We start from the raw sequence: 19118 nt of genomic DNA, 5'->3' as shown, positions 1-19118 counted from the left end.
CCGAAGGGGCGGGGCTACGCCATCGCTCTCCCCTCCCTCCCCTCGGCGGGTTGCGCAGGCGCGCTTGGCGGAGATGAAGCTAAGAGCGGCGCGCGTACGCCCGGACTGAGGGCGGGCAGGCGGGGTGCTGAGGGGAGAGCCGGGTGGCTGCGCATGCGCGGCGTGAGCCTGGAGGGGTCGGGGGGGGGGGCGGTACGTGAGGGGCCTCGCGGCGGGCGGGGGGGGGGGGTTCGTGAGGGAGGGGGCGGTGGCGGCTGTAGCGGGAGCCGTCGTCGCGGCCTGCCCGGGCTGCCTTGTCTTGTTTTTCTCTTTTCCAGACCTCGCAGCGCCCAGAAGCGAGCGTGACCCCTCCGTGACGGTGCACAGGACTCCTAAAGCTGCCGCAGTGCCCTGAGATAATGTTTTGGAAGCCTCCCGTGGGTGGGAGTGCCCCACGGAGCGGGAGCTCCCGTGGGGTTTAAGGTCTGTCCCCAGCACGCGCTTTGTGCTGCCTCAGTGAGCCTTTATTGTCGTGATCGGGGGGGTGTGAGCGACCCTGCCACCTCCAGTGGCTCTGAGGGTTTTGTGTGTGGTGACCTGTGGGCTTCTTCACCCGTGGGTGGCTTTCCTTGAGGAAACGAGGTGAAGTGTGTGCACGCAGGTGACTTATTTTTAACATTTTGGTCTGTGGGAGGGGTGAGGTTGTTTAGGAGTTTTTTACTCTACATAAAAACTCCGAGGAAAGTAAAAGGATATTTTTTCTGTGTTAACATTTTTGAAGCATGAGTATTACTTATCTTGACCTGCCTTGAGGTCTTCAACAGCTGCCAACTGCCTCTCCCTTCCTTGGGCTCTGCAGTTTAACTATACCTCACGTCTCTGCAAACTTTGTGTCCATACCAATAACTATAACAATTTTCACTTGAATTCTTGTCACCAGTTGTGGCTGTTAAAATTTTGGTTATCTGCTAGTGATACATAGATGCCCTCAGCAGTCCGAGTGGAGGGTTGAGGTGTATTACCAAAGCTTCATTGGAGGTACAGGTATAAGCACTGCTTTAATAAAAAAAAGTAAAATAAAACAACACAAAAACCTGTTGGTAGAAGTAGCTGTAACTAAGGGTGGTTGGTTTGGTGCTGTAAGCTGGTGAACTCTCCTAGACATGAAGTCTGATTCAAGATGTTTTTACAGCATAGCTTTGCCACTGGAATAAGAGTGGTTGCGAGCTTGTTTGCATGTATACTTCATGTGGGTGCAAAATTGGATTAAACCGTAGTAGGTTAAACTTTCTGAGCAGGTGAATAAAATTCCCTGCAAATTTCTGCACCAAATTAACTGAGTTGATTTCGAACAATCCTTTAGGCTGCTTGTAAGTTTATGTAAACATGGCAAGTATGTAACCAGAGAAATCTGTTTCTTGTACCTTTCTTGTCTACAGCTCTCATGTTGGGTGTTTTAAGTCCCTGTGTTGTAGATTGATAAAGCAGTCCAGATGTTACATCCTGCAGCTGTATAGCATGTACTGTACCTGAAAGGGAATCTGTAGTGCATCTAGACACGTAGACAGGTTGCTATGTTTGGCATGACTTGTATGCCCACAGTTCATAAACAAGGTTTGAAGTGATTCCTAGGTTAAATAAATAAAATCACTAAAATAGTGCCTCTAAGTCTTTTTTGAATCCTGAACCTATTTACATCTGGAAGTTTAAATACCTCTTTCTGGCCCTGTAGCTCTGTATGTTTGTACTCACTACAGTGCATTATGATTACAGTATGGCTTTATAATGATGCTGATTGTCACAACTACTCTTCACAGATTTTTTTCATGTTCTTTTAAATAACTATTACAAAAGCCTCTGCATCTATACATTCTGTGCCCATCTTTACTCTGATTTACACCTTGTAATTACAGCATGCTTACTGTGTCACAGCGCAGGGTGCAAACACAGAATACAGTGACGTTTAAGGCACTGGTTTGCAAGCTCATCTCTCCATGCGGAAGTGAGTGAGTGGGAAGATTTAGCTGATTAGAAGTGCTTTGACTTTGTAACATAAGCTAATAGATTGGTAAGACTAAAAGACAGTTCTAGGAACGTAGAGCAGGGAACATCTGGAAGCAAAGACTTTTTGTGGTTTTCTCTTACAAAACCTGAGCTTCTATCGTTTTTGGAGTTAGAGTGACCTGTGTCTCTGGAGTCATTTGATATTGCCCACTGTGATAGGGAACAGCAGGGTTCAAGGACTCTGGTAACTGTAAATGTAGTTTAACCCTGAGTAGGTCTTTGGAAGGTGGTAGGTTTCCCATTTTGGTGCTCACCTGCCTTCTGCAACTGTAGGCCTGTTTCTGCTCTCTGCAGTGCTAAAGCACTGTTGGACTGGAGACTGTCTAGAGAAATGGCTCTGAATGGCTGAAAGATCTGGCAGTTTATAGTGAATTCCTTCATTTGTTATATTTAGTCTGTCCTGTTTAACACAGAAAAACACTTCATCATTAAAAATTATTTTTCTGGACAAAGTAGCTGGTATATAAACAAAAAACAAACGAACAAAACCCACCAACCATAGTGAAGCAAGTAGCTGGGGTGCTTGCAGTTATATTGAGTCTTTAAAATATAGTTACTAGAAATTGCTGATTGCAGTTTCGGTTATGTGTTACGGTGTCAGGAGGGAATAAAAATTGCAGCTTGAAGCTTAGTCAAGTATTTCTGTCCTGCATATTGTAACGGCTATCCACTAATGCAGTCTTAAATAAATAAAAACGTTGTTTTTACGTATGTTACATTTTAAAAGAATTGATGAATAACCCAAGAGGTGAAATTTTACATCTAAAATGATATTAATTTCCTAAAAGAATGTTTCATGTTGTTTTTCTTTAAACATTTTGTTCACGAACAGTGAAGAAATAATAATAACAAAGTTGTTTGCCTACCTACACTGAAAAATGACTCGGGAACAATTTTCTGCGCAAATGTGTGTGGATTTTTTCCCCGAGCCCTCCTCTTCTATTGAGATTTTGAGTCCTTCACCGTTTGGCTCTAAATATCACATGCTTATCGTGTTCTGCAACTCCAGTTGATACTGGCATTGATTTCTGTAAGCAAACAAAGCAATGTATTGAGAGTGTCTTGCCTGATCTGTGTTGAGGATGCTGCTTTCCTAGTGATTTTTTTTTTTTTTTTTTTGAGAGTAGAGTGTCTTCATGATGTCTGTTTCTCTCTCCCACTTTACACCAAATACACCCGATAAAATTCCATTACAGGATTTCTTGACAATTCACTTGGTCTGTCATCCCATCAGAAGAGAACTGGATGGAACTCTTCCAGCCTTGCTGTTGCCCAAGTGTGTGAGTTTTTATTGGATTTAAGAGGGTATTGCAATTTTTAATTCCTTTTTTAGAAAGGAAATAAAAGACATCTTGGAGGTAGGAAAAGGCAGTATTTACAATTTTCTGATTACACAAGAATAATTAGCCTTTGTTATTTGTGAATGTGTACTTCTAAATAAGTCTACTAGCAGAAAAGCTAATTGATTTTGAATTCCTATGAACAATATTATTTGCAGAGAGTATTGTAGTGTTAGGTTTGGATATCTTTATTTAACCTGACAATATGGACTGCTTGAAGTTGGATTTGTCAGTGGAGGTGAGCTGGAGCTACGCAGGAGGGGGGGAATGAATGGTCTTATGTACAGCCCTGGCACTGAAAAAATCCTAACTGGATTTGTGTTTTCATTCTTGTTCTGAATTTTATATCCTTTAAGTTTTTCTGTAGATGTTTGCTGAAGGACTAATTGATATTTTTTTTTTCTTTTTGAAGCAATTAAGTGGATTGTCAAGTTGGCTTGAAAAAAAAAAAAAAGCAGCAGAAGATGTTTCATGTTAAGTATCAGCCTTTGAGACTGATAGCCCAAAGCAGTCTTTCTGGCATGTGTTTAAAACTGATGTTTTCAAGACCTGTAGCGTTTGCACAGATATGGAAGTTGTGGTTCTCAAGCCATTCTCTTGTTGGAAACAAAAATATTATCCTGATGGGGCCTCCGGGTGCTGGGAAAACAACAGTTGGGAGAATAGTAGGTCAGAAACTGGATTGCCCTGTCGTAGATATAGATGATGATGTCCTTGAAACAACCTGGAATATGAGCGTGTCGGAAAAGCTGCAGGATGTTGGTAACGAGCAGTTTTTAGAGGAGGAAGGAAAAGCCCTGTTGAAGTTTTCAGCATCTGGAAGTGTCATTTCCCTTACTGGGTCCAATCCGATGCATGCTGCTGGCATGCAGCATGTGAAGCAAAATGGAATCGTTGTGTATCTGGACGTGCCCACGGCGGTCATTATGAGCAGGCTGAAGTCGATGAAGGTGGATCGCATTGTGGGCCAGGGTCCTGGCACTTCTCTCAAGGACATCCTTCAGTTCAGGAAGCAGTTCTACAAAAGGTGGTACGACGTCCGTGTGCTTTGTGGAGGGGATGTGGCAGCAGAGATCGTGGCAGAAAAGGTCCTTGATGCCGTGAAGAGATACCAAAACTCAGAACTGGAAACTTACATTTCAACTAGGTCTAGTAGTTTTGGAAGGAGCACACACAAAGACACTCACAAGTATTTCAGTGATGTTGTTATTGAGGGCTTAGCCCCCGATGGAGGACTCTTTGTTCCTGAGAGAGGACTTCCAAAATTCACTGCCGAAGAGTGGCAAAGCCTGATAGAAGCAACGTATGCTGAAAGAGCCCAGGTGGTACTTGAGAGATGCATACACCCTGCTGATATCCCTGCATCGAAACTGCAAGAAATTATTGGCATTGCTTACGGAGAAAACTTCTCTTGTTCTAAAATCGCCCCAGTTAGGCATTTGACAGGCAATCAGTTTCTCCTTGAGTTATTTCATGGACCAACAGCTTCATTTAAAGATTTTGCCTTACAGATGATGCCGCATATGTTTGCATACTGCATTCCCAGGAGCTGCAATTACTTGGTTCTGGTAGCTACTTCTGGGGACACAGGGAGTGCTGTCCTGGATGGCTTCAGTCGTCTCCATGACATTGACAAACAGAGAATTGCTGTCATGAGTTTTTTTCCTGAGGATGGAGTAAGCCCCATTCAAAAATCACAGATGATTGGCTGTCAGAAGGAAAACGCCTGGTCCATAGGTGTCAAATCCGATTTTGATTTTTGCCAGACGGCTATAAAACAAATCTTCACCAATTCTGATTACACTGGCTTTCTTACGGTAGAATATGGCACAGCTTTAGCAGCAGCAAACTCCATAAACTGGGCACGCCTGCTTCCTCAGGTAGTTTATCATGCCTCTGCATACCTTGATCTTGTTCAGCAAGGTATTATCGCCTTTGGAAGTCCTGTCGATGTTTGCATTCCTACAGGGAACTTTGGCAACATATTAGCTGCTTTGTATGCTAAAATTATGGGAATCCCTATTAGAAAATGCATTTGTGCTTCCAACCAAAACAACGTTTTGACTGACTTCATACAGACGGGTAGCTATGATTTGAGGGGAAGAAAGTTAGTTCCCACTTCCTCACCAGCAGTAGATATTCTGAAGTCCTCCAATCTCGAGCGGTACTTGCACCTGATTGCCGATGGGGATGGACAACTGGTGACACAACTGTACAGCCAGCTGGAAAATCAGGGCCACTTTCAGCTGCGGAAAGATCTACTCGAAAAGCTTCAGCAGGACTTGGTGGCTGGCTGGTGCTCTGAGGACGACTGCCTCGCTGCCATTCACTCCGTGTACAGCACCACGGGATATATTTTGGATACACACACAGCTGTTGCTAAAGTAGTTGCAGATCGATTGCAAGACAGAACTTGCCCAATTATTATTTCATCTACAGCTCATTATTCGAAGTTTGCACCTGCTATCTTGAGGGCCTTGAGGATTGCGGAAATCAAACAGAACCCATTAAGTCAGCTTCACTTGCTGAGTTCTTACAGCCCTCTGCCTCCAGTCCACTGGGGCCTGTTAGAGACGCTGAAAAAGAATGCAAATGAGCATCACCAGGTCTGTGCTGCTGATCTGAGTGTGCTGATGTCCCAGATAGAGACCTTAATTCAAAATCATTTTATGAAAGTTTTCTGAGCAACCGGTCGGACATCCACTGTGTCAATTGTGTGCTTTAGGCAACTGCATGAATCACAGAATCATAGAATTAAAGTCAAAAAATCCATCTGGCCTGTGTCCAGGCCACAGCATAACATCTGCAGGGTTGCATTCAATTGTCTTCAGCAGTGTTTTTAAGTAATGCATGTGAGATTTTCAGCAGTGCTGAAGGGTTTTGAATTGAGAGGGCAGAAGCCTGGAGTACTCTTGTGCAGGCCACATGTACTAGAGACAGCAGCTGTGCAGGCTTCCCTTGGCAGCACTGCCCTTCACAAGCCTGGAGCGTTCTCCCCTGAAGGAGGAAGGTAATGAGGTCTGACCTTTCTGAAACAAATAGCTGTCATTTTGTTGTGGGAATGATGTGATCACTTGCCGGGGGTGATTGGTTAAGCTCTCACTTCACTTAGGGCACTGGAACATAATATGATAGTGATGATGCTCAAATGTTACTAATGAGGGTTGATTTTGCTGTGAAGATTAAAGTATACTTGTGTTATTAATCCCTGAACCATGCAATTTGATGGTATGTTATCTTCTTATATGGCGTTTTTGTGTGTGTGTGTTGTGTGGCCAACATTTATGCAAAAAGTCTGATTATCTGGGTTTTCAGATAGCGTGGTGGGTTTACCCTGCTAGGCAGCTAAACACCGCAACTGCTCTCTTGCTCCCCCTCCTTAGATGAGGAGGGGAAGAAGTAAAGGAAAGAACAACTCACGGGTTGAAATAAGGATAATTAAATTAAAGGAAAAAAGAACTAATTATTAAGGAAAGATTATTATTAACTAAACAATTTAACTAAAGGGAAAAAAAAAAGAGAAAAGGGAGGGGGAAAGGGAAAAAAAAAAAACAAAACAAATAAAGGCTATGTGGAAGTGCAGAGGAAAGAAATTACTCTCTACTTCCCACGAATGAGTGATGCTTGACCACGTCCTTGAAGCAGGGCCTCAATGCACGTAGCCGGTGTTTGGGAGGAGGACTGATGTTTTCACGAGAGCCCACCCCTCCCCTCTTCTTCCTGTTTCCACCTTCTGTTGCCGGGTGTGACATGATGTGGTATGGAATATCACTTTGGTTGGGTTAGGTCAGCTGCCTTGGTGATGTTTCTCTCCTCACTTTTTTGGCCACCCCCTAGGAGGGTCAGAGAGAGTCCTGATGCTGTGCCAGCACTGCTCAGCAGCAGACACAACGCTGGGGTGATGCCACTGCTGTTCTAGCTACAAGTGCAGAGCACAGCACTGTATGGGCTGCTGCAGGGAAAGTTAACATCCCATCCAGACCCAGAGCAGATAGTAACACCCCCTCCTCCCCAATATTCTCCTCTATAAAATAGAATCCTTCCTTCAATATTTATAATTTTTGAGATGTGACTCTTCCTCCAATGTACTGTGGTCTTTCCTAGATCTCTTCTATTTCAATTTTCAACTTCTGAATACTCCTTTAATGTTATTTTATTTTATTTTTTTATCATTAGCAGCAGTCTCCTTAAATAAGATTGAAACTTAAGTATTTATTTACATTTGTTTCTTGTACTCTATTTTTTAACTTTGAGGTCATGTAGCTTTCTTATTCTAATTACCTCTGTTATATTTTTCTTAGAGTAATTTTATTGACATTCAATTCATGCAAAGCATTAATTACATTATGAAGGAAGCTTCTCAGTTCTTGATATCAAGGAAAACTGGAGGATGAATTTCAGTGTCTGGCAAATGTGATGGCATCAGGTATTCATTGATAGCACAGATCTATTTCAGGTTAAACAATCTGTTTTTGCTAATGATGGGCTCTTTATTTATTTATCAGAAAACATAGAGCAAGTTGACTTAGGAGATCATGTGGTTATGGGCAAACTTAATCTGTTAACTGTAGATTATATTTCACAAAGGTTTAAAATACAACTAGATTTCACAGTATGAGAAATGATAAAATGATGTTGGCAAGTTTTGAATGTTATCCAGTTACAGGTAAGAAGGTAAAAGCTCTGAGGTGTGAGGACGTACAGCTATGGGAGGCTGTGGTTCCCACCAAGATGCATAAAGAGAGAGGTATTGGCAAGAGAGTTGGTAATTGGTAACGTTTTTGCCTCTTTGAGAGTCAACATCTCATAGACGTCAAAACTCATTAGCGGCTTTGATCAGTTGCCAAAATACAGAGACGAGATAATGCTAATAGAATCATTCCACCCCCTTCCCTTGTGTGCCTGCTTGTACTTTTTGTCACATTAGAGGTGAAGAAAGCACCATCCAACAGACTACTTGAAAACATCCTCAGTTTATGTGAAGTGTTCCAGCGTAAGCTAAAAGACCCAAGCATGATTTTACGATGTGCATTTGCCCCAGTGAATGTGTTCTGTAATAAAGTCACATGTAGCTGATAAAGGTGTGACACAATAGCTCTTCAGATTCTGCCATTCTTGGATGCTTTTTGAGGATCTTTCTTGTTACTGATCTTTCTTGTTACTTTCTATGTTCAGACCTTGTTTCTTATTTCTGCAATAACTTTGGAAAATCATTTTTGTAACATAAGAGACTTTTTTTAAAAAAAAAAAAAAAAACAAACAACAAAAACACAAAACTGTAAGGAAAATGTTGCATAAATATGTTGCCAAAATAAAAGAATTGTGCAGGTAATTAGTGCTCATCCACCTTTCATTTCTGAATGTATCAGTTTGATTCTTGTATTAGTCCCAAGTGGAAAAAAAAATTTCTCACTGTATATGCTCAGTACAAAGCATGAATTCTAAATCTAAAGAAAATAAAATAAAATTCTTCCTGGAATGGGAATTGGTTTCATCTGGAAACTGGAAATTCTGTAGGACCTGGTTCCATGGGGTTTGGTACCATTTGTCATAGAGCAATTTCTCATGCACAGTTACAGTACATTCTAGAAGTACCTACAAAGAAGAGCTTATTTTCGTGGAAAGTACCTAAAAGAGAAAAGTTGAGATTTTATACAAGATTGGGCTAGGGGTGTATGACCTACCCTGAATTAGTTGATTATTAGATAAATCAGGAAGAACTAAACCTGTCTAACAGAAGATTTATTTTGGCGCGACTCAAGCAATTGATATTTCAAAGTTCATGGCTGTAACTCAAGCTTGGTTTGAAGAAAAAAGTGAAATTCCTAGTTAATATTTTCTTACCATATGAACCACTGTAACACGTGATATGGTTACTTGAATCAAGTAAGTACAGAAATGAGCAGTTGTACTGAAGGGTTTTTAATATGAAAGTAAAGATAATGATTGAGGAGCATGTACAGTCTCAGTACATTTCTCAGAATGTCTAAACTCATTAACAGTACAATACTTGATTAATTATTAAAAAAAAAAAAAAAAAGAATTGGGCTTTGTCATTTGTCATACCTTAAATGAACTATTTTTGTGTGCCACGTCTGCTTGTGGATCCTATTAATGGGTGCTATTAAAATACCGCAGTAGTGTCACGATCCCAAATCTATGTGGTATTTGTGACTAGGTGCTGGTGCTGTGTTGTGGTAGCTGCAACGTACAGTCCTCTCTCTTGCTTTGACCTGCTGGGCCTGGAGGAATGGGAGAGGAGAAAAAATTTCCAGTGTGCTCACTGCTGTGACTGGCTGTGGGGTATAGGATAGGACAGTAAGGGAAGCAATCTTTGCCCTTTCCCAGCCCAGCTTCTCTAAATGTCATTCAGCAAAATACCGTAGTTCAACAAACATTGTGCAGGTTTTTTTCTCGCTGTGTTACAGAAGATTCAAAGGTCATTAACTGTTCAGAGTGAACACAAGTACTGTTTTTTGTTGTTTGCAGACATTGTACACCTTGAATTCTGTCACATAATATTTTCTATAAGAAAAAATGGTGTACTTATGATGCACCAAAGCAAATCTACATTCTAATGGTTAGTAGGATTCTCAAAGGTGTTTGGGCTTGATGTACACAGTTTGCTCCTATTTGCTTAAAGATGGGATTTTGCAGTCTAAATCAATATCAGCCAGGTTTACAGAGAGTGGGAGCATGTATATATATGCATTTTTACTGGCTTTGTTGGCCTGGAGTGATAGCATAGCTTTAGTTAAGCTATTTTCTGTATAAATAAATCTTTGAACACTGATGCCACATGAAAAATCTTAAAGGCAAATGTAACGAGGAATGGTTTGTAACACCTATATTTACACTTTCCATTATAAAAGTATTTATATGGAAAATGCTTTGTAGTTCTTGCAGACGTACCAGCTGCTCATTACTTGCCTTTGTAGAATCACTATGGTTGGAAAAGGCCTCCAAGATCATCTGGTCCAACTGTCCCCCTACCACCATCACCCACTAAACCATGTCCCTAAGCACCACGTCCAACCTTTCCTTAAACACCCCCAGGGATGGTGATGCCACCACCTCCCTGGGCAACCTGTCCCAGTGCCTGACTGCTCTTTCTGAGCAGAAATGTCTCCTCATTTCCAATCTGAACCTCCCCTGGCACCACTTGAGGCCATTCCCATGTGAGAAGAGGCCGACCCCCAGCTCCCCACAGCTTCCTTTCAGGTAGCTGTAGAGAGCAATGAGGTCTCCCCTGAGCCTTCTCTTCTCCAGACCGAACAACCCCAATTCCCTCAGCCACTCCTCACAGGATTTGTGCTCCAGGCCCTTCACCAGCTTCGTAGCCCTTCCCTGGACATGCTCCAGGGCCTCGATGTCCTTGTAGCGAGGGGCCCAAAGCTGAACGCAGCACTGGAGGTGCGGCCTGGTCCCACTCGTCATGGTGACAGTGATTTTTGGTAAAGTGTCAACAGAGCAGTGAGGCTTGATTTCAGAAGAGAATTCTGTTTTCTTGGTGTGAATTTAAAAAGAATTGTTAGTTATGTTTTTGAGATGATGGGATATTTTAGCAGATGGAACTCTGAATGGAAGAGTCTTGTTTTTCAACACATCAACTGTGCTCTTCGAAGACATCAGGAATGCACATTGTTATTAAGTATATCATGTTTGCATGCCTCAAGTATGTGTGTAGTTGTTTGTTTCTACTGCATTCCTTCTAATTAAACACAGCAGGATCAATGATGTAGCATTTCTTTGCAGATATGGTCTTATCAGTTTGATACAAAGGAAATCCTCTGAGAGAGGTAGTTTCAGAGTTTCGTATTCTTAAATCTCAAAAAAAAAATGTGCTCCTTTATGAGTTTACCTGAATGCTAGGTACATGGTAATCGATCTAGTGATTCCCCTCCGCTGAGACTGACAGATGTGAGATATTTCACAGCATCCTGGAAGGAAAGTATGTAAAAACAAAACAAAACCACACAAACAAAGAACAACAACAAGAAACATTAAAAAAAAAAAAAAGACACAAAAATAGCAAATGTCTAAACACTTTATTTGGTTTGCATCACAGATTTAACTGGTGCTGTGTGGAAAGTCTGTCCTCTGCAGAATTTTTATTGAAAATGAAATATATTCCAGTTACATCTTTCTCTTATTCATACTTAGTTCAATGGAGGTGATAAACTGGTTGTCTGGTGACAGTTGGCTTAGAGAGCAGTGCTTTGGTTTACTTGGAGTGTGATTTCAAGGTTCTGGGTATGTAAACCATACTTTTGAATGGATGAAATACTAATACAACGAGCTTTGAATTTCAGTAAATTAACATGAACAGGTAATTCCAAATGTATGTTAGCACTTTGAGAAGGAAGTAAATGTTACTGTGTTTTTTCATAATACTTAATAAAACATGTGCAGCATGCTCATCAAAAGCGGGAAGCTGTTGCTTCAGCAAGATCTTTCAGAAGGCACCAGACTAAAAGCTATCAGTCACAGTCTTGCTCTCCAGCTTAGGTATTTTAACTGTCGAGGATCTTCAGGTGTACAGGTGGATCTAAACTGTTTTTGCCTTTTATTCCAGAAGACTTTATTCTCTGATGGCTCTTAAAGGTGATCTTCGGATACTTCCATGACTGGTGTAATAAAATGGATGCAAGGTTCGGAACAGAGCACAGAGTAGGAGGCTAATGCATAGGAAATAAAGTGGTAAGTGATTGACAGAATTAAGAAAGCACCTGATTTACTTGTTTATGTACAATTTAACTAAGTGGAGAAACCACAGTATTTTTTCCTGTGCTACAAAAGAATGCATTTTTTTTAATGGAAAGTGTATCCCAAGCTTTACAAAATCAGTTACATAGCAGAAACATTTTTGCTCTAATGTTTAGATATTTCATTACTGCTATTTGGAGTACCCTTAGATTTTCAAATCTAGATCCAAACCTTAATTTTTCTTTTATTTTAAATAACTTACTGCTATAGGAATATGTAAAGTATTATCATCCAATTTAGAATTCATCATGATGCTAATTGAGATCTGAAAATGTAATTCTGAAAGGACAGCTGTGACTGCGCAGATTTGTTACATGAGTTCACTCAGGTTTTGGTTATTAATCATCAGTTTGTTGAGAACACAAAGGAAGGTTTAACAATGAGTGCTCAAGTCTGCGGATGCCACAAAATTTAAATACCGAGGAGCCACTTAAACAGAGTAGGATGAATTATTTAGTAGGGAGCTGTGAAAAATCTGCATTTTACCATGGCCTAAAGTACAACAATGTCTCTAGGAGCAGAGGCTTGAGGTCATACTTACCGAACAGACCACTGTGTTGTAGAGAATGCTGACTTTGAAGAGTGCCTGGAGGTGGGGTGCATGCTCAGCTGAACTTGAATTGTCAGCATGCCTTGTGGCCAAACAGACCAGTGAGATTTTCAGGTCTAGAAATGGGAATGTTGACAGGAAGGTAATGCTGCTGTCTGTATTTCACTTTGATACAACCTTTTCCAAGAATGCTGTGCCTAACTTTTCCAGTAATACTAGAAAATTGGACAGAAAAGAGTTGTAAGAGCAATAAAAAGATTAAAAAGGTAATGTCACAAGAGTCTTGGTAAATAGAATCTGCTTAAGTTTAATGAAAGGAAAGTTAGCATAGAAGAAAATTATTGAAGCAAAAGCCTATTAATAAAATAAAGGTCTCTTCAGTCTAGCAGAGGAGAAGTGATCGAGTGATTGTAAATACAGCTAGACACATTGCAAGAAGTAAAGGCAGTTAACAGATTGGTAAAGTTTTATCTAGTCTGGAAGTACTAGATGGTTTTCTGAACAGATGTGATTTGATAGAGGAGAAATTCAGGCGAGCCAGATCCATGTTATGCAAGAGGTCAAGCTAAATAATCACAGCAGTCCTTTTTGGCTGCCCCAGGAGTAACTTACATGCTAACAGAAGTATGAACAATATTTCACAGAGGCCTGCCTGAGCGTTAAAGATTGCAAACTCATTTCAGTTCTGCTCTACTGTTACCAGTACAAAGAACAAGCTGTGCTCTAAATGGGCTACTGGATATGTTTAGCCTTGTTCTTTCTGCCACTAGAGAATTGCAAATGGTCTACTAATGCACATCCTGACTTGACTCATGGCTATTAGGATATGGCTCATTAGTTTTAAATTTCATTATACAATATGTGTTGTGATGGTTTGTGTAATGCATACTTTCATTATGAAAATTATGTGAACATAAGTAGTAGGGAATTGCCTATGAAAATGTCAGCTGTATTGAATGTAGCTATTGATTATTTGTTTTTCTCAGCTTTTAAAAATTAGACGTCTCTTAGAGATTATTAGATGCTTTTGGACCCCTTCTTTCTATTCTTGTTTACCTGGCATTTCTCTGTGCTTTAGTGAGCAATTTGTGATCCAACAGCCATTTTCAATTCATTTTCAGCTCACGATAAGATCTATTTAAGACAAATTGAAACATCCAGTGTTTCCTTTTTATAGTTCAACTTGACCTTTTGTATGGCAACCAGAGATGTTCCATAAAGCTTAGCAGAGGTAGCATGTGCAAAAGGGTTCTTTTCTAGAAATGTTTTGAGAAAAATGCTCGTATTTTCTTACGTTTGAAATTAATCCACTAAATTATATCTAAATAAAGTAGGCATTAAGTGGGCTCTTTTTTTATTATTTATTTATTTTTTTTTTTACTAAATGCATGTGCAATCTGTTTCTGTTTAAAATGCTAATAAATGCATACCATCTCCTAATGAAAGTTGTGCTCCCTGCATAATTAATTAGCATTGTATACAGATGAGGAAGGGAAATCCATATTCACAGACATTTTCATCCAGAATGGTTAATAAATGAATAGCGTAGATTTTGAAGGGTCATATATGAGTACCTCATTTCTGTATAAACTATATTTAGCAGGTAAAAATTTAGCTAAGTTTACCTGGAGTCATGGTTATACACAGTTTTAACCACAAGATGGCATTCCTAACAGAAATTTGCTAGACAGTTTTCTGCAGTTTTTGAAGGCTATCAAATTAAAGGCCATCATAAGCACTTGTGATGTTACACAAGCCTTTTATGTTTTCATTTTTTAGAAAACCTAATTAATAGAAATTTGACTAAAACTCTGTTGTAAGAAACCTTCGTGTTCATTGATATGTGGGATATATAGAATTTTATGATGGTTCCAGGTCAAAGAAACACATTAATTCATAGCATTGTATACTGTTAGAGACTTTTCAACTGTAAATCTTGAAACAATTTTGCTTTAATACAAACAAATAAATTCAATTCTTTAATATTTAAATAAAGAGCGCATGTAATGCCATTATCGTACATGCAAACCCCATTTCTTTGGGCTTTAGAATGTGATGTAGGGTATGGGGTTTGTATTGAGTTTTGGGATAAGAAAGAGCAGATAACTGTATTCGAAGAAAACCACAGTATAAATACTGTGCCCTGCTGTGCAGGGAGGATTATTCATAGCTTAATGTTGAAATGACCGACCAATGTATTTTCAAATACTCGTCATTCAGACTTGATAACAGAGCCCACAGGCAGGTCTGCTTTCTTTCAGGCTTTACCTTTTTTGGTTTATTATTATCTTTGCGTGCTAAAAGCCAATACTCTGTTTTTCTTTTTCCTTAAATTAAATGCAATCATGAACAGAGCATAATACAACCCACCAAACCAATACAAATACACCAGGGACATGCTTATTATACTTACGTTTCTTTTTCTGTGGTTAAAGTCCTCATTTTACCTTGCTTATTTTTGCTGACTCTGTAAGATCAGACGTGAGCTAAGTAATCATTCTAGCTAGTGCCCTAGTTGCTTTGGTTTGGAAAAAAGACATTACCTTAAGTTCATGCTTAAACTGGAATCAAATGCAGTTTGGGTAATTTTTTTTATCAAGTCTATTTCAAGTCAACAGAGAGAGCTATAATAGACTACATTTCCTTGTCTTGGTAGTTTTAGATTTGTGGTACAGAAACTTTTGTGGCCTTAGAATATCTTCTCTAATGCTTGTGTACATTTCCTACTAATCCTTCTGCTCCATGTGCCACTCCCGCTGATGCATCAGCCCCTCTGGTTTTGGTTCCTGTTGTTTACCACAGCTGAGTGGACAGAGAAGTGGCTGCCTCCGTTCCTGACAAATGACAATCTTCGCTGAGTGAGCGGGTACTGCTTTGACATTCAGCAGCTGTTCTTTTCCTTAACATGCTGTTATACCTGTATCATCTCTCCGAGGTGGCTGTGCAAAACAAAATATGAAATACTGTCTGCTGAATACAATTGTCAGAAAAACAAAACAAAACACATGTTTTTGTAGTTATCAGGTCGGTAGAAACTACCTGCCGGTAGGACGTGGCACAAGGACTGCAGAGGCAGACCTTGTGAGTTAATAATATCTGGAGCTGACTACTAGTAAATTTTTAAGGTCTGAACGCTTCCTACATGCTGCAAGTTTTCAAGAAGTATGGTGAAATGGAAATGACTATTTCAAGGATGTGGAACAGGCGCTAGGAAGGAACTTATACATGATAATTATGAAATCAATGTTGATAAGAAAGTAAATGATTTGTAATACTGATTTGTTGCCATTACTTTTTCAAGTTAAATTACACACAGAATTTTCTTTTTTTGTAATTTGGCATGGCACTAGTTGAGTAGATGTGGACAGGTTTCCACAGAGAAGAGCAAGAAGCATATCCTACAGAGGAGGTTTTTAAAAAGGAAAACCCCAAATACTAAGGAAAGCAACATCCTCTGCTCTCAAAGGCTGATGGTTGGCACGTGGAAAGGATTTATCCTGGAGAACAGTCAGTAAGCAGTACACACAACTTAACAGGCGAAATGAGTTAATCAAGGCAAAAGCACAGTTTAGGGTCCCCAGAAATGCTGTAATGAACAGGATATGATGGACACAACCAGTGGAAATCAGTGATCTCAGCCATTTCTCGTGCTGCTTCTGGGACATCTTATGATGTCAGATCAGATGGGTATGTACTCCTGCTCCCAGAAAAGGGGAAATAATGAAACCAAACTTGTGCTTTTGTCTGAGGATCTCTCAGTTAGGTGACAGCCACGGAGAGATCATATAACCAAGCCCTTGCATATAATGCTGTCAGAAAAAAATGGCCATAATGGCTGCTGTCAAATAGTAGGACTAATATTTCATAAAGGATCTGCAAATTACTTTGCTGGTACAAAGCACGTCAGGGGCTAATTTAATGCAGCTTATTGTTTGTGAGAGGTTGATTATGAATGTTTGGATTGCATCTTATATAACTGCTGCTGGATAAGCATTGCTATGAATAAGTGTGAACTGGGAAAGAAAAATGTGATATTGGGAATAGTAACCACAAGCATTATTGCTTCCCATATGTAACAAACATGCCTAGGGCAAGCAAGCACAATTACTGATAGAAGCTGTGTTTGTTCATGCAAGTGATTTTATTGTTCTGAGTGATTTATCACTCTGGGTTACGTTTTTGATGAAAGATTTTTCTGGAATAATCGTACTGCTAATGAAATCTTCAGTAAGTGACCAGGATCGCCTACTGGAAGGAAGTTGGGTTTATGAAGTTCTTCCATGAGGTTTTTAAGAAGGCAGGGTGCAAAGGGTCACGGTGCAACGCAGTTTGCTTTCACAAGCTGGTAACATCATGTCTTCCACTCTCTTTTTGACATCCTCAGTGTTGGAAATCTAGAAGTATGTGTTTTTGAAAGTAGTCAGTTACTGTCATATAATCCCAAACTATGCTTTGTGCAAGCACTCACACCATTGTATTTTAGCACTAGTATCAAAGCACTATGTTGGAGTCTCTGAATTTACACTGGGTGCTGAAGATATGACTACTGAAAACAGAAAGGCAACCCTCATGTTCCTTTATGAAAAGCAAAGAGATGTTACATTTTTGAGCTGTTACAACTACTTTTCAAATCTGGATTGCAGGATGTGTGCAGCACCTGAATCACCAGCACCTCTGTTCCTTGGGCCCCTTGATTGGTGGTGATAAAGCTCCTACTGATTTCTTTATGTTGTGAAAATAGATGGTTGTAAGCACTGGTCCCTTCCCTCTCTACAGCACCTGAATAGAAAACAGGCACAATTATCTGCTGTATTACACTGGCAATGGAATTACTTTACTAAAGATGTCATACACGGTCAACCTCTTTTGCAAACGCAGAGTGGCAAAACTGAGCCAGAAGATCCTGAGTGCCAAGTGAACTTTCCTGCTCTGCACAGAACCGCTGCGAAAGCTAGATGGAAACTACTTCACAAACTACTAAGATCTCTCTAGTGCCCAGCATCATAAATTGTTACTCATTTCCGCAAGGCACAGCTGACAGCTGACAGCGGGAAATGAAGAAATAAAAACTACATTTTTTTTTTTTTTTTATTCCATCCAAAATGAAATTTGCCTTCTGTGAGCACTTAGCTTTTTGTGCCAAGTTTAGGAGGTGAAGAGTGGGTCTGCTACCTCCTGGTGGGGGCTGGTTCTTGGTAATTTTCAGTCAGTTCAGGGGCAGCAGAAGCCACATCTCTAGTGATGAGTTTTTGTTCCTTGTATTAATTGCATGATCTGCTTCACTGATCAAATTGTGTATAAATGGAACAGCCTAAAAGTAATTGTACAGCTGAGAAGCTGACAAGTTATTGTGCCTTATGGCTACTGCAGCCATGTGGTAAGGACCAACAAGGCAAAAATTGGTATCTTTAACCTCCTGTATCCCCTAACTTTCCCCTATGAACTGCCTGTCACCCTAATTTGTCATTTTGATCAATTTATGAAAGCAACTTTATGTGGTGGCCTCCAATTTTCCAGAGACAACTGCCCAGTCCATCCCATGTTCCTGATTTACCTGCTGTTGGTGCTGTATTTCCTTTCCTTCCCCCCTCCATTTTCACATCTGATGTTGGTAGTGATGGTGTGGTTTGCAGGTCTGTTTTTACAGGGTAGGGAGATTAATATGGAGAAGAAATAAGCCACATAACAGCAATGTTTAGAGTGTCATTGAGACTGCCTTGATAATTTTTTTTTTGCTTGCAAAGCAGATGTCTGTAACACACTCAGACTCGTCACCATCACATATTATCATGAAGCCATTTTAGCATAATCATTTTTAATTTATGTATTTCCTCTCCACAGAAGAATTTAAAATTAGTCTTTGTAGAGTAAATTTAGCTCTCTCTTACAACTTAAAGTACCAGAATAGCATTGTTTAAAAAGCAAACAAACACAAATACATGTCTTGCAATGGGAATTTTGTGGTTAATACAATAAAGTTTCTTTCAGGCTGCTTGCTTGGACTGCAAATCAAGAGTTTTATTTCCCTTCTGTGATCAGGTATCGCTTGAAATGTTCACACCTAAGTTCTGAGAACTGCATTGTTGTTAACTCTGCTTTTGAGGGCTATCAGCAGGATTTTACCACTTCTGAACAGAAGGAAAGGTGCACGTACGCAACAATTTTCAGCGAAATGGAAAACCAGAAGACATTATTTTGTTACCGTAACTTCACCCAAGAGCAGAAGAGGCAAATATGCGTGAGTGTGCTGATATTTGATAAGCTGGTATCTTTCTCAGAAAGCTTGAAAGTGGTAATTTTTGCAGCTCTTCCTTTTGTTCAGATTGATTAAGGTATGCTTTATTCTTTTCCTGCTTTCCTTCTCACCAAATTTGTAAGTAAATGACACAAAAGAGAAGAGCTATTTTTAAAATCAGACT

At 40.0% G+C, this 19118-nt stretch overlaps 1 protein-coding gene across 3 annotated transcripts; it reads left to right on the top strand.

The window, feature by feature from the left end:
- Positions 1–267: 267 nt before the first annotated feature.
- THNSL1 (threonine synthase like 1) lies at positions 268–17610 on the top strand. 3 transcript variants are annotated; one of them, XR_014316946.1, is made up of 5 exons: positions 268–462; positions 3240–3323; positions 3796–6393; positions 11959–12083; positions 17343–17610. XR_014316946.1 is itself a non-coding variant. In XM_082753733.1 (3 exons), exon 3 carries the CDS (start codon positions 3848–3850, stop codon positions 6065–6067), a length of 2220 nt encoding a protein of 739 aa, XP_082609859.1. In that variant the 5' UTR covers positions 268–462; positions 3240–3319; positions 3796–3847; the 3' UTR covers positions 6068–6858. The 3 variants fall into 3 exon arrangements, 2 of the variants coding, with proteins under 2 accessions (XP_082609859.1, XP_082609858.1); XM_082753733.1 differs by lacking the exons at positions 11959–12083; positions 17343–17610 and having other exon boundaries at positions 3240–3319; positions 3796–6858; XM_082753732.1 differs by lacking the exons at positions 11959–12083; positions 17343–17610 and having other exon boundaries at positions 3796–6858.
- Positions 17611–19118: the final 1508 nt, after the last annotated feature.

The sequence above is a fragment of the Aythya marila genome, assembly GCF_965140915.1.
Source record: "Aythya marila genome assembly, chromosome: 2".
Classification (NCBI taxonomy): Eukaryota; Metazoa; Chordata; class Aves; order Anseriformes; family Anatidae; genus Aythya; species Aythya marila.
Note: the sequence above shows the minus strand (reverse complement) of the source record. Positions and strands in the feature narration are given on the sequence as shown.

What these genes read in the sequence shown, in the direction of transcription:
- THNSL1 (XM_082753733.1), top strand. Translation starts at nt 3,848, where the DNA reads ATGTTTCATGTTAAGTATCAGCCTTTGAGACTGATAGCCCAAAGCAGT.